The 14,908-nt window shown below is 41.6% G+C and overlaps 1 protein-coding gene across 1 annotated transcript; it reads right to left on the reverse strand.

The window, feature by feature from the left end:
• Positions 1 to 1,414: 1,414 nt before the first annotated feature.
• Positions 1,415 to 11,455, reverse strand: ppp2r1ba (protein phosphatase 2, regulatory subunit A, beta a). The gene is made up of 15 exons (XM_083530716.1): positions 11,183 to 11,455; positions 8,819 to 8,909; positions 8,550 to 8,650; positions 8,230 to 8,462; positions 7,355 to 7,502; positions 7,047 to 7,202; positions 6,648 to 6,762; positions 6,448 to 6,518; positions 4,960 to 5,094; positions 4,463 to 4,636; positions 4,260 to 4,320; positions 3,701 to 3,855; positions 3,279 to 3,421; positions 3,110 to 3,201; positions 1,415 to 2,626 (listed from the first exon to the last, which is right to left on the reverse strand). Exons 1-15 carry the CDS (start codon positions 11,258 to 11,260, stop codon positions 2,610 to 2,612), a joined length of 1,770 nt encoding a protein of 589 aa, XP_083386842.1. The 5' UTR covers positions 11,261 to 11,455; the 3' UTR covers positions 1,415 to 2,609.
• Between the last annotated feature and the right edge of the window lie 3,453 nt (positions 11,456 to 14,908).

Raw genomic sequence — 14,908 nt, forward strand, 5'->3', positions numbered from 1 at the left:
GCAACCTGGTCAGTCCAAAGAGGAGAACTCGTATTTTCCTCCTTAAGCTCTGACTGACCCCAGACCTAATTACAATGACAAACCCCTGGACATCATCATGACTGAGAAGAACTCATTATAAACCGTATATTACCTTCTACTTCAGTGAGATAAAATAATTAGACGTTTAGTACTGCAACAGCAATGACGCTCAAAGCAACACATTGAGTTTAGAAGTTTCTAATCTCCCTCGACGACTCTTGGATCATATAATTTGGTCATGAATGAAACTATGGTGTAGTTCTGAAATATCCATTTCTCCTTAAATTGCTACATTACTCCATTTCCTTTACACCGTCTGGACACTTCTATTTGCAGAAGCCACTCGGATGCTTGTAGTACTGCAACTTGGCATTTCCATGTGCCATCAAACACCTGCATATTATCCGTAATCCAGATGGATGACACAATCCACCTTTCTAAATTCTCCCACATCACCCAAATCCTGTTCTCTCTCTACTGGGTTCCTTAAGACGCCCACGTCACAACTTTAAACGCACCTGGAAAAAAAAAAAAGACAAAACCAAACTAGACGAGACAAGACAACCAGGTACTTATCAGACCCTGCAGCGCATATGTATATAACCTAAGCACAAGCATTAATAACAGAAAACCTGTATTTCTACAAAACTTCATCTTTCTCATCAGACGCACATCTGCTTAACATTTTGCTGACAGGAGGCTTCAAAGGCAAAATGAGAATGGACTTAAAATCAAAGTAGTATTTATATGGGGCCCCAAATCAAGCTGTTTGCGTCTGTAAATTAATTTCCATTTTAACCTCTAGTGGCCAGCACTCCATCTATTTTCTGGTTGGATGTGTGCAGTAAAAGGTTACCTGATTTCCCCCCCCCCCCCCCAGTACCTCCAATTTTCCCAAGAGAGGCTTTTTGAAGGGATCATTAAACATGACCAAACAAACCGCCAGGATCCAACGGTCTTCCTTTAAATAGACATGCAGAATGACACTCGAAAAAGGAGTCGTGATGCACTGGCAGCTGGCTGTTCATCCACACACACTTCTGAACATACAATGGCTTCAGCAGAACAATAGCTCATAAGCTTTCACCGAGCTCGCTGTACCTTGCTGCTGAAAAAAGCAACAATTGATCTCTGAAAAATAGATTGTTCATGCTCATCATGGTGACCTTTTGCTACAATTCTAATCAGGAGTTAAAAAGGTGCGTTTCTAATTTAGTCCACTGTATTTTAATCCTTTATAAAAAAAAAAAAAAAAACATACTGTTGCACATTGGTCCAATTTTTCTCTTTTTTTTTTTTTTTTTTTTACCTTTTTTAATATTTGCGAAGGGAAGGGGGGTTGATGTTTCCCGAAATGTGATAAAATGTTGGGAAAAAAAAACAAAAAATCTGGTTTGTGTCTGATTTTTTTTATTGATTCTGTATGCCGTTAGAGGGGCAGCATGAGTTCATGTTCATATAAAACCGGAAAGCACATCCTGACGACGATCACGGAGACGAAAAGAAGACTGCGGAGCGTTACATTTTTTCAGCGTTTCATTGGCAAAGCGACCACATCGCATAGGGAGCGTGTAGCTTAAAAGTGGATTCGACCCGTTACATTTATCCTGTTGCTAATGAAGCTCTCCATTTTGCTGCAGATTTCACCTATGAGCAAGAAGGGTTCATGCGAAAGCTTAGGAATAAAGGATTAAAAGTATTACGCAGATCGGTTTATTATAAACGCACGAGGGGGAGGCGTCAGATAGAACAGAACGTTCTGATTCATACATTGGGAAGAAATGTCCTCGGGATTACTGATACAACAAGAAAATATCTATAATGGTCCCTTTTTTTTTAAAAGGAGAAGCAATAAACCCTTCTAAAGGTTCTGGTGATGTTGGATAGCACGTGGTGTGGAAACAATTCAGCCAACGCTTTGAGGAACCAGAGCTTGAAAATGATTCGTAGCTTAGTGACACACCGATGCTAAATGCTAACACCAGTTCAGTCAGTCCAGACACCGACATGCACGGGGGAGGGGGTGAGACTCAAAGCAAGCCGTGCAAGCTCCGTATGCATGCACACGGAAACTACAGGGTATAGAGTTATAACTGGGATTTTTCTAGGTCATTTGTCATCATCATAAGTTCCTCCAAAAGACAACCAGCTACACGGTCTGGTAAATATTTGTCACAACAGTTCATTTAGTAGGACAACATGTAAAAGTGCTGCCAGTGAGGGGAGATTAACACATGAAGAAATGCAAGCTAATTAAAAGGTATTGTGTGAAGATACTGTAACGTGTAAGTGTAATTTGTACATCCAACCTCCTACCCCCCCCCCCCCTTCCTTGCTGTAATTAGAATGAAGGGTGAGAGAATGAGATGTTTCAGGATCATTCGAAGGCTGAGAGAGAGAGAGAGAGGGGGAGACAGACACTCGTTCCAAAATACTGCGAAAAAGTGGAGCTTCCTCTCCCGCGCTTCTGCACCAGAGACAAACAGAACACGCCTCCAATCTTTTAACAGTCCAATGCGTGATCCTGGAGGACGATGATGATGAAGGTGGAGGTCAGCTTGAGAGTGGGGAGTTCAGCAGGATCTCCGTTAGGCCAGGGCAAGAACTTAAAAAAAAAAAGAAATAAAAGAAATAAAAATTAATTAGGATCACAGATTAAAGTCACCGATCCACTTTGCCTTAATAGGCCATAGATTAACTAATATACTTTTCTCTCTCTCTCTCTCTCTCTCTTTTTTTTTTTAAACCCATGTAGCTCTGACTCAGAATATTTTATTTGCAATGCCGTTCTTATACTTCAGAGGAAGTGTTGTGAAATATCAGTGTGATCACTGATTGTAATGATGCCAAAAAGTGGGTAGGTGGACCATGATGGCTGGCAAACCAAGGAGCAACAAGGAAATATTGTGTATTTTGTTAAAACACACTTTTATAGAAGTTATACTGCGTCTTATACAAGTCAAATTATCTTTCTGGCATCTGTAGATGTAAAAAAGTAGTTATCAAAATTTTTTTCAATTTCAGCACACCAATTAAAAAAAGCAAACATTAGGATTAGAAGTTTCAAACATACATATTTCACGCTTACCACTTATGGCCTCTTGGGCAAAGTATTTGACGTCGATATCTTGGTCTGCAGCCAATTTCTCGAGCACAGGCTTTACCTCAGTCTGCAGAGAGCTGCCAAAATACAAATGAGGAGTTACGTGAGAGTCGAAGCAACACAAAGAAATACGTTCTCGTGGTGGAATACGTACTTGCTGTCGAGAACAGGGCCGATCTTCTGCAGAGACTTGGCCACGTTGAAGCGCACGTTAGCCACCTGATCATTAGACATTTTCAGGACGACGGGGAGCATGTGCTTGGTGGTGATCTCCTGGCCGCACGCCTCCGACAGAGCCTGAATAAGACACGTGTGTCAGTGCTTACGTAAACCGGCTGTATGTGTCGTATCCTGTAAGGGGTTAGTCACCGGGCACTCGGCTGTAGCAACGCAAAACAAAACAAAAAAACAATGAGTCACCAAGAGACTAGAGAATGGAGACCTACTCGAATTTGAGCGGACCACACGGGTTCCTAGAACTGATACGAATTCCAGCTAAAGGTGCTAAAGCCTTGGGGCCGTTGCTATAGCGACCCAAGGTGAGTCAGTGAGCGATTGTGTTGGCAAAATACACACGTTGATGCAGAAGAGTGTGGTCATGCGATGCAGGTAGTTGGGGTCATTGGCCATTCCCAGCACTTTGGGTACGATGGTGTTCTGAGCCCACTCGGCACCAAACTTCTCCACCAGCTTCGTCAGGTTGCAGGTGGCTGCCTCTCGGATGGCGTATACTGTCACACATACAAACACTGTTTAGCAGACATGTTCATCTCATTCCACTGAAGCTTCATTTTATTTAACTTCCTGTCTCCGTTGTCAGTGCTTTGTAATGGTCAGCATGTAATCTGGCACAGAAGCATCTTCATGCTTTCTGGTTTAGTAGTCACTTAACTTTACATCATGTCATAATGCGTATCATTACTCGCCGTCTTCTCCCCTAACAAACACGTCACCATTTGTTTATTTCAGATAAACGTTTTCACGACATCGCTCATAACGTGTTAAATCATAACTGATTAACAGGAAGGACTCAAACACAGGAAGCTCTAAAGTTGCTAGTTCTAAAAAAAAAAAAAAAAAAAAAGAAAAAGTGCTGATGTGATAAGAACATGGACCTCACAATGCATTTACTCACCATGGTCGACAAGCCACGCCATGCACAGGGAATTCAGTTTCTCGTCAAAGAACTCCACACCCTATAAACACACGTGATTCCCGTCACTGGTGTAATCACCACTGTAATTACCATTAATGGTAAAATTAAGCATAAAATAAAGCTAAACTGCAGTAGACATTTGGGAATCAACGTCAGTCTTTTTCTGACAAAGTGGGACTTACCAGCTGGCCGGCCAGGAGTGGCATGTATTCAATGATGGCCAGCCGCACCCTCCACTTGGCGTCTTCTGCTAGCTCCACAATAGCGGGAAGGAGAGACTGGGAGAGCTGTCGGATCCCAATGACCTCATTCACGCAGTCCAAATTAGAGATTATGTTCAGACGCACCTCTGGACACTGGAAGAGACGGAAGAGGACGCTTGTCATTTTGAGATGTGAAAATAAATTTGTGAAAAGCTGAGGGTTAGAGTTCATGTTTAAGACCTGGCTAAGGGGGACAGATACAATAAACACGCCGCAGCAAACAAGAAAAGATGAAACGAGAGAAAACTGCACGGCACTCATCCATTCATCGCTCACTTCAAGGCCTGTGGAATCAAAGGGTCCCGTTACACAGGACTGTGGTTTAAAGATGAAGCAGAGCTCCTTATTGAGGCCTGGTCTAAAGCAACTACACACACACACACACAAGCTGTAGTGTAGTGATCTGAAGTCCTTACCTCATCTTTGAGCTGAGCCAAAAAGAGAGGAAGCAGGTGCTCGATGGTGTTGTCCTTTCCCAGAATGGTCGACAAGCCCATGATCACGGAGGCCAGGGCTGATTTGACGTGCTGATTTGTGTCTGAAACCAGTTCCTGCAGACAGGACTAACTGTTAATCATCTCTGACAGCTGTAAAAATCAAACTTCCACATCCCCCACGTCTCAAACCACCGTCGGTAATTAAGAATAAATAAAATAATAATACCCCCTGCAATTAGACATATTAGTACGGGATTTTAATCGAAATTATAGAGGACACCGGAACACAGCCCACATTAAAGGGCAGCAGGGAAGCTGGAAAGCCTTTTAACAGTGACACATCTAGTTCAACTTTGTTCACATTTCAGAGATGAGTGTGATTTATATGATTAACATTTCCTAAATAATGTCATCACAATTATTCCTTATTTTTCATCTTCAAATTTCACTGTGAACCATCCAACCAAACACATCTGGTCATTAGATGTATTACTTTATTAATCCTAAAGGGAAATAGCTGATATTATATTATAAATAAATTAGCTAGATTGAATTTGTATATACAGCCATGAATGCTAAAGACCAGCATTTCATCTGCTGTCTCGACTCTGAGCCTGAACACGGGGCTACAGCACGCTGGGTACCATCATTTATCATCTCGCAGGTTCTAATAAGTTACACCTGGTTTACAAAGTTACATTTATAACTTTTTTTTACGTTGTTCATTTATTGGCAACGCACGGCGCAATATATAAAAGTGGACATTTATTATTCAAATAAAATACAGGTATGATCATTTTCAGAGATTTTCGGAGATCTCACGTGAATGTTATTGTACGGATCGTCTCAAACTTTAAAATCGAAAATTTTAACGAGCAAATCGTTACAGAGGTTTAATCGACAAATGCGTTAAACTTAATTTAATGACTGAAGAATGGACACTAAACTACTAGTTTTGACAGTTAGTTTGACTCTGTGCTAGTCAAAAAGTAAAAAAAAAAAAAAAAAAAAAAAGTCTAAATCCGTTGTTGTGGCGAGACCAACTAACGAACCTGCTGTAAAAATAAATGGAGATGCGCTGAGCTCAGTTTTTAACAGACCGTATATTCCAACGTTACCGGTAAAGATAAGCAGGGCGACATCTACTGCTGCACGATGTGAAAACATACCAACTGTTCCAGCATACCAGCCAAATCCTCATTCGGTTAATTTAAAGGTCAAGGTTGACACGCCGGCAGCCAGACTAATTTGATCCCATTTACGTCTTACGCGCTTTAACTGGGGACAGCTGCTGAGTCAGATGTTAGCTGCTAGTGGGTGTTAGAAGACGCTGAATGTGACAGATTGGACAGAGGACGCTGGCTGTCCATGAGCTGCGAGTTCAAAACAGTTTAATCTGCCTGCACGTAGCCTTTAGAGACGATAAGTCTAGCGACCCAGACAGCGGTGACTGGACGAGTGCCATACCTTGACGCAGGGAAGAATATGATTCATGATGATGGTCTCTCGACTGTCCTCCGGGAGATTTTCACAAAATTCTGATGACCAAAGAAAGAAATGCAGTGGAATGAAACAATGGACGAATGATTGAATAACAGCACTTTTGGTAGCTAGTAAAAAAAGTAAATAAAATTGAGGAAATGGAATAGTTGCAAGGGCAGCCATACCTTTGACCTTATTGGCGGCAGCAGCTCGAACTTCAGCTTCACAGTCTTTGAGAAGATTCTGGAAGGCTGGCACAAGGTCGTTCTTTGTGATTTCTGGACCTACTGCCTTTTGTAACTACAAGTTCAATGGAGAGAAGGGTAAAGTTATTTTAAAAAAAAAATATGCACCAAAAAATTTTAATCAGCAAAAACAAATTTATTGCATAAGTAGTATTAATACTTTATGCAACAAGTTTTTTTACACAACAACCAGGTTTCATGCAAATGACAAAAAAAGATAAATTATCCATTTGCTCCATTACTGCTTATTATTAAGGTCAGTTGTAGATTATATTATTAATATTGTATATATTTGCAAATCAGGAACCTAAAAACATCTCAAATGGCTTTCATGCTCACCTCAGCGAACTTGTCCGCTACCATATAGCGCACCCTCCAGGACTTGTCCTCGGCCGCCTGGCGCAGTGTGGGCATGACCAGAGCTTCCAGGTCCTCCTGGGGCAACAGCGTGGCGATGCTTACACACGCCTCCACAGCCAGGAGACGCACAGAGTCCTGCAGAACATATTCACCAGGAAAGAAGACACATTTAGAACATCAATAGAATGATCACCAAGTCTCTGCAGCCAAGTCTGCCTACGCTTCGGAACAGTGAGGATCTAAAAAGAGGTGCATTTATGGTTTTATTATGTGTCTGAAGGAGTCACCTGCTCGTCAGAAGCCAGCGCGGTGAACAGAGAGATGATGTCGCTCTTGACGTAATCCAACTCCAACACTTTTGCAAACTCGCCCAGCTTAGACGCAGCGGCGCGACGGACCATCGGCGTATCATCAGAGCAAAGGTTACGGAAGTGCCTAAGAAACAGATCTTTATAATAAGCATGGTGAAATATGATCAAAATCTGAGGCTGGTCATTATTGTGCTGCAAATCAGGCCGATTATTAGGCAGGTACATGTGAGGCACCGAACCGTCACGCGTCTGCGTGAGAGAACATAACTCTCCCATACCAGCAGGTGGCAGTAGTCTGAATTCTGCATCCAAACAGTGAATCCGGAAGAAATAGACCTATATAAAGCAAGCAGTGTCTAGATCTGCTGAGATCAGCTGACAGATTTTTTACAATCACGTCTGATAATAAAAAAATAAAAATAAAAAAAACAAGAGCAAGATTGGCAACAAGCGACTGCGAGTTTCCCCTGTTAACGCCATCATTTATGTTCATTCACTAAGCTGAATAGCCAATAGGTCTTACTTGCTGAATCAGTTGAAAAACAGCTGATGCCGTCCGACTAGAGCCAACGGTGCGAAACACACCGAAAAAAAATAAAAATAAAAAACCCACCCTACATTGCCCTACGTTCCTTTGTACTTAATCTACACTTACATTTTTTATTAAATATGATCCTACATTTGGAGGGGAAAATGAGCAACGTTTTGGGACTGATTGTCAGTGAGCCTTCAACCAGCTGGAGTTTAGGCTACAGGTAGGCTCGGGTACCAAAACCTGCTAACAAGAGCGCTGAATTTACTGAGCATGCAATAAATCTACTGTATTATGTACTATAATAATAGTGACTGACTGGCGAATCTCGGCTTTGACAGTGCTGGAGACCCGCGGGTAGCAGACGCTGAAGAGTCCGCAAGCTGAAGTGCGTGAGGTGAACCAGTCGCCGCTGGCCAGGCGTTTCACCAGGGGCTCGAAGTGCACCTCCAGGTCCACAGGCGAGTGCTCGTGGGAGATCTTCCGCAGCGATTCCACAGCTTTGTCCCGCACCACGGTCTCCTCCACCGTGGCCAGACTCTCCAAAGGTGGCTAAGGAGAAAATCACGTTGGCTACAATGAGTTATGATCAGAAGAGCTTTCAAAGCCGAAAGGTAAGAGGTTTGTTTTGGCACTTACAAGGAGACAATGCACATATTCAGGGCCTCCGACCAGCATGGTGAAGTTGCCCAGCTGCTCAGCGAGGGCAAGGAGCACCTCATCCTCATCGTAGATAGTATCTAGATTATATAAACAAACATTTATAAAAATGTACAGCAAGTTTTTTGCTTTTAAGTGCAAGTTTTCGTCATGAAAAACACATCAGTGCACTGAAAACGTTTAATTTTCATATAAATGACATAAAAATGTTTTAACTTCAACAGAAAGAAAAATCCTCAAAATCTTACCTGTGAGGAAAGGAAGAAGTTCGGTGCGTGTCCTCTCAACACCCAAGGCCAGGGCGATGGTGGAGAGCTTCTTAATGCTGTTCAGCCGCAACTGTTAAAAAAATAATAATAATAATTATAATAAAAATATACACTTAGTTACCAGATTATAAAATTTAACCTTTTGTCAATGATGAGTAAAACGCTTGGCTTATCTATTCTGACAATATTATATCAGGGAAGAAAATCTTCCAAACTTCAGGTTTTCTCGATCCAAAAGCAAGCTGGGTTTTTTTTTTTTTGTAAACGTGACTACTGACAGTTTTGTACTGAATATTACTCAGTATTATCCATGTTTTCACAGACCTCCTGTACCATCCTCAATAAAATAGTGCACACTAAATAATCCATTTAATAAATATTCATTATGCAACTGCATCATTCCAAAGTGCTGCCTAACACATGCAAAGTAAAGCACTGAATCAGAACCCTTCCGAATGCGCAAACCCTCAGACGCTGATGATTGGATAACGTCATGGTTATTGATCGGCAAAGAAAATCGGACGCCCTCCATCAAACAGGGATGTTATTTCCTGCACATTTCCCCAAGTCCAATATAAGACTTTTTAAGACCATCAAGAATAAAATTTCAGACCCTTATCACATCAAAAACAACCAAGTAAAAAAACAACAACAAAAAACATTCTAAAAGGCTGCAGGAGCATTTCGATGAGCATTAGAGAAAGCGTTACATGGACATCGGAAATATATGACCCGTTTAATGATTTAAGCCCTGGAACAGAGAATTTAAGACTCCGCAGAAACCCTGTTATGTCCTGCTCCATTACTGTCCGATTCACAATGTATCAAGGAATTTAAATCATACGTCTCCAAAGTTGGAATCTATTTGGGATTTTTAATACGCCCTTCATCCATCCAAAGCCTACGTGTCCAAGCAACACATCCAATTTTATTATCATGGTTTAAAAAAGCGTCGCCTCGGCAGGATTTCCGATAGTCCTTGAAAACTGATGACTCCGGTTTGAGAGTAAGGGCTCAGTGTATCCACAACTTTATTGATAACATTGATGCAGGTCACGTCTTTGACCTATTAGGTGGGTATAGATGTATATGGGTATGGTAGGTTCCCTGGTGGTCTAATGGTTAGGATTCAAGGCTCTCACCGCCGTGGGCCGGGTTCAATTCCCTGGTCAGAGAACCAACCCCAGGTTGCACAAGCCAGTGCACTCTTAGTTAAATGGGGAGGGTTGCGTTTGGAAGGGCAATCAGCGTAAAAACGTGCCAAATCGAACATGAATACGGATGATCCGCTGTGGCGACCCCTAATGGGAGAAGCCGAAAGAAAGATGTATATGGGTATGGTATGAAGGTGTGTGAGTGTGGTCGCACTAGTGTGTTTTTTCTGACGTGGATGAAATAGATCGCTGTTGGTTGCATCATCGAGAAGTGTGATGCTCAATAAGTGGTGTGTAGTCTGAGGGCTGCTGCTCGGTGTTCTGCTGTTTTCATTGAATTCATTGAATGCAATTAAAGGGAAAGGCTTTCCTACACATGGACTCCTGGCTATCTCTATGTTCTGAATTGGTGTCTCATCTTGGAAAGCCTGAGGCTTAACCTGCGATCCTGATTAGATCTCCTTTGAATTTCTGAAGATAGACACCATAACTAGTAGACAAACAGCACAGTGTGCCATAATACATAAAAATGCAGCTCATTGCATGGATTCATAAGAAACCACATTGACATCAGGGTCCGAATAGAAGCATTGTTGATGGTGGACAACCTTTCTTTAGTCCTTCAGATTTATGATTTATTACCTCGTTGTCAGCAAACCCAGTTTGTGTCTACGTGTTTATGAGGGACATGAGCAGCTGGACACTTCCATTAGTGATTATCACAAAAGATGACATTATGTGCACTGTGCAGATTTGTTTTTGGAATGCAGCAGGTTAAGAGACGTTGCTGGTGCATGTCCCGGCCTGCCCTCAACCTGTAATGAAGCCCTGCAGTGATTCAGTAGCTACCAGTGCCTTATTTAAATCACAAGTGATAATGTTAGACACTTTCTAGTTATTACAAAAACACCGACCACCTAATAAAGATGTAGACAAACGAGTGCGGTGCATTTATAAATTAAATATAAACCAAATAATGTATTGCTGTCTATACAACGGTTCTTCAACGGCACTGGACAGCTAGCTAGTGGATTTGATAGCTGTTTTTGCTAGCTAGCCCGCTAGTTAGCTTAAAGCTAGCCGGCGCACTAGCTAGCTCCCAGGTAACCTATTTATCCAGCAAATATATAATTGTACTTTTTTCGCGTTAGTTTTTCATCAACCTAATTTTATATTTTAAACCCCTTACCTGAACGTCTTCATTCCGTAATTCGTCAATAAGAACCGCAATGGGATATAGAGAATCATCTCCGTCGGCACCCGCCATCTTGGATTATGGTTGTTATGGACGGCGCTGGTTCGTGCTACGGGGTTTCCACGAAGGGGAAAGGAAGGGTTTGGATTCTATCGTACTATGGAGGATGCAAATTTAGTACATATGCGATAGGCATCTATACTATGGAGTATGGGAGGGTACGGTTCTGGGCGCAGCCAGGCGCAAAGCTGGGCGATTGGTCCGTGAGTGAGCGCGTTCCCCCGCAACCGAGCCCTAAATAAACCCGTGAGAGGGGTGTGTGTACTTATCTTATATTCAATATTGTACAGTACCATATAATACTGTACAGTACTGAATAACACTTATCTCTTCATCATGGCACCTGTTAGTAGGTGGGATATATTTATTAGGCAGCAAGTGAACATTTTGTTCTTAAAGTTGATGTATTCGACTGGGTCAGAACATCTCCAAAACTATAGCTGGTGGCCTGTTCCTGGTCTGCAGTGGTGAACCAGCGACAGGGTGATGGGCGGCCGAGGCTCATTGCTGCACGTGGAGAGCGAAGGCTGGTCTGTGTGGTCCGAACCAACAGCTTCATTTGCTGAAGAAGTTCATGCTGTTAAATCATTATGAATTCATCTACAAACTCAATTATATTCATGTGGATTTGAAAGCTGTTTTTGCATTTCACGATTTGGTCGTAGGTCCACTTTTAAGGACATGTACAAGATGGACTTTTCAAGAAAAGTTGGACATCGTGAGAAAAGGTCGACCAAAACAGTTTAAAAGAGTCATTAAGCTCTAGAACTGCTGTACAAATCCATATTCTGGCAAGAAACACTTAGTAAAGTAAATAGACAAATACACTCCATCATTACTTTAAGACATGAAGGTCGGTCGATTGGAAAAAATCTCAAGAACTTTACCCGTTTCCCCAAAACCATCAAACGTAAGGATGAAACAGGCTCTCATGAGGACCGTCCCAGGAAAAGAAAATCAAGAGCTACCTCTGCTGCAGAGGATAAGTTTATTAGAATTAACAGCATCAAAACCACATAGTTACATACATGCTTCTCAGAGTTAAAGAGGCAAAAATATTTCATGTCATCATTTGTTTTCCAACAGGACAATGACCCCAAACACATTTCTAGGTTATGTCAGAGCTATTTGCCTAAAATGTAGAGTGAATGGAATGCTGCATCAGATAGCCTGGCCTCCGCAATCAGTTGGACTGGAGACCGAAGGAAAAGCAGCCAACAAATATTCAACATTTCTGGAAACTCCCTCAAGATTGTTGGAAAACCATTCCAGTTTGCTACCTCATGAAGCTGACTGAGAGAATGCCAGGAGTGTGAAAAGATGTCTTCAAAGCAAAAGGTGGCTAATGCATGTATTTTCATGTTTATGTGCCAGAGCAAACATGGCATGCTTAGGATTTATCATCTCTATAGTCCACAATTCTGTAGACTGAAACCCACTGCTCGCAATACAGAAGCTATTCAAAAGCTAATAAAAAAAAATCCTGATGCATGAACAAAATATGCATGGGCCATCTGTCACGCCATTTATTTGCTAATTACTGCTCAATAAAAACGCATCAGCCTTCATTATTCTGATTAGCATACCCGCTATCCAATGTTGGTCCCGATGCTTGTGTTTATTTCTGTGTTGTATGTGGATGGTGATTGATACTTATAGATTGGATATATTTGTTGGTTAAGCTTTCATGAGCACAGAGCAACATAAGACTCGTCCCTGATGCATTTTTACAACAAAGGAAGCCCATGTCGCTTTTAAAATAAAAAACGCTAACTAGCAGAACACTGCCTAGCTAATCACAAAAGTTTATATAAAAAAAAGTGTGTGTGTGTGTGTGTGTGTGTTGTTTCGATGTTAGAGTGCATTTCTTTTTCTGTTTTTGGTGTTTTGAAGTCTAATTTTAGCTCTTGTCTTTCTCCTTTTTATTGCCATCTGTTCTGTTATGTAACTCTATGTTGTGTTATGTAGCTTTATGTTGTTTTTATGTAGCACCAGGGTTCTGGAGGAACATTGTCTCATTTCACTTGACTTGACACTTGACTTTCGACTGTTTTTTCATTCCACATTGGCTGACAGAGAATTAATTTGCTCTCATATACACTTACAAGGACATTTACAAGACAGACGTTTCAAGAAAAGTTGGACTTCGTGAGAAAAGGCTGCCCAACAACAAAGCTGCAAGCCTGTCCCAGCTGGGGAAGGGTTTGTCCACCATTTTTAATTCAGTAGTTACAAGCGTTACCCTTGGCTCATAGCCTCTGAGTATCACCTCAAATTGTATTGCAGGCAATTAATGTTATTTTCAGTTTGTTCAATTTGGTGTTTGGCGCTACAGTGGGTTTGCAAACTTGAGTTGTCTATCCAAGGAAGAAAACTTTTTGGGAAAAATTATAGGGTCTGTATCTCATCGCAACATCTCAAGGAAAAGGTGCAGAAAAATAGGGAAATATTGAAAACTGATTGATCTACCTTGTTCAACCTTGCTCCACCCCTTTCCTCATGTGAGGTGTGTCACAAAGGTTGGCTTGAAATGGCTTAGAAATATGTGCACCCCTTTCAGTTGGCTTTTGTGCAAGATGTCAAGTCAAGAGGCTTTTTAAAAAAAAAGGTAAGGGAAGCCCGTTTCCGCCACTGAATAAATTTTTTTAAAAAAGGTTATTTTATCTCACAATTCTGACCTTTTTCCTCGCAATTCTGACTTCATATCTCACGATTCTCAGTGCAATAAAATAAAAAAGATTTAGGAAAAAATAAGAAAAAACAGACAGTTTGCCTTGTAACCAGTAGAGGGCTCCAGAAACGAACTGCTCCTTGAGCCTGCAACAGATATATAAAGCAAATCAAAAAACTAGATTAACATCTTAATGCTTAAGCGATTCCAATTGCTTGTGCTGACGCATGCTGACTGCACCAGGTTGCTGCTCTTGACTCGTATATGGTCGAGGCAGCACGCTTATCCCGCCTCGACTCTGATGCTCAGCAAAGCGCAGTACAAACGACCTACTAATTCCATATAAAGCTGAACCTGGCCTCGGGTATTGACTGCAGACTCATGGATATTAAAAATAATAATAATAATAGAGTTTTCTTTTTTCTCTGAGCGATTAAAAAATCTTTTTTAGAACAAGAATCCTACTCTGTGGACCTTCAAGACAATCTCTTTGGGGGGGAAAAAATGGTATGACGGCTTCTGGCTTCTCTACGAACCTGGTTGCACGAAAACATCTGGAGTCCATCAAGTCATCTATATGCTAAGAATATGTGAATAGGGCCAACTAGGAATGGCGCAAACTGGAGCAAACCAAAGTTACTGTTACCACCCAGAAGTCCTGGATTCGTTTCTTTCTCTTTAATGACAGCAGATCACCAACTATTATTCCTCACCTTTAATTCGTTTATAGCCACCTTCAATTTACGTGAAACAGTTCAGTTCCTGTCGCCAGTTACATTATAAAAGTTCTAATGGCCTCTCATTAGCTTCATTCAACTGATGTAACAAAGGGTTCCATCCTGAACACTCATAACTGTACCACTGCGGGAGGTGTGAGCAGTGGTTAAGGCTCTGGGTTGCCGATCAGAAGGTTGAGGGTTCAAGCCCTGGTATTGTCAAGCTGCCACCCTTGAGGCCCTTAACTTTAGAGGTGCTGTATCATGTGACCA

The sequence above is a fragment of the Silurus aristotelis genome (genome assembly GCF_946808225.1).
Source record: "Silurus aristotelis genome assembly, chromosome: 26".
Lineage (NCBI taxonomy): Eukaryota > Metazoa > Chordata > Actinopteri > Siluriformes > Siluridae > Silurus > Silurus aristotelis.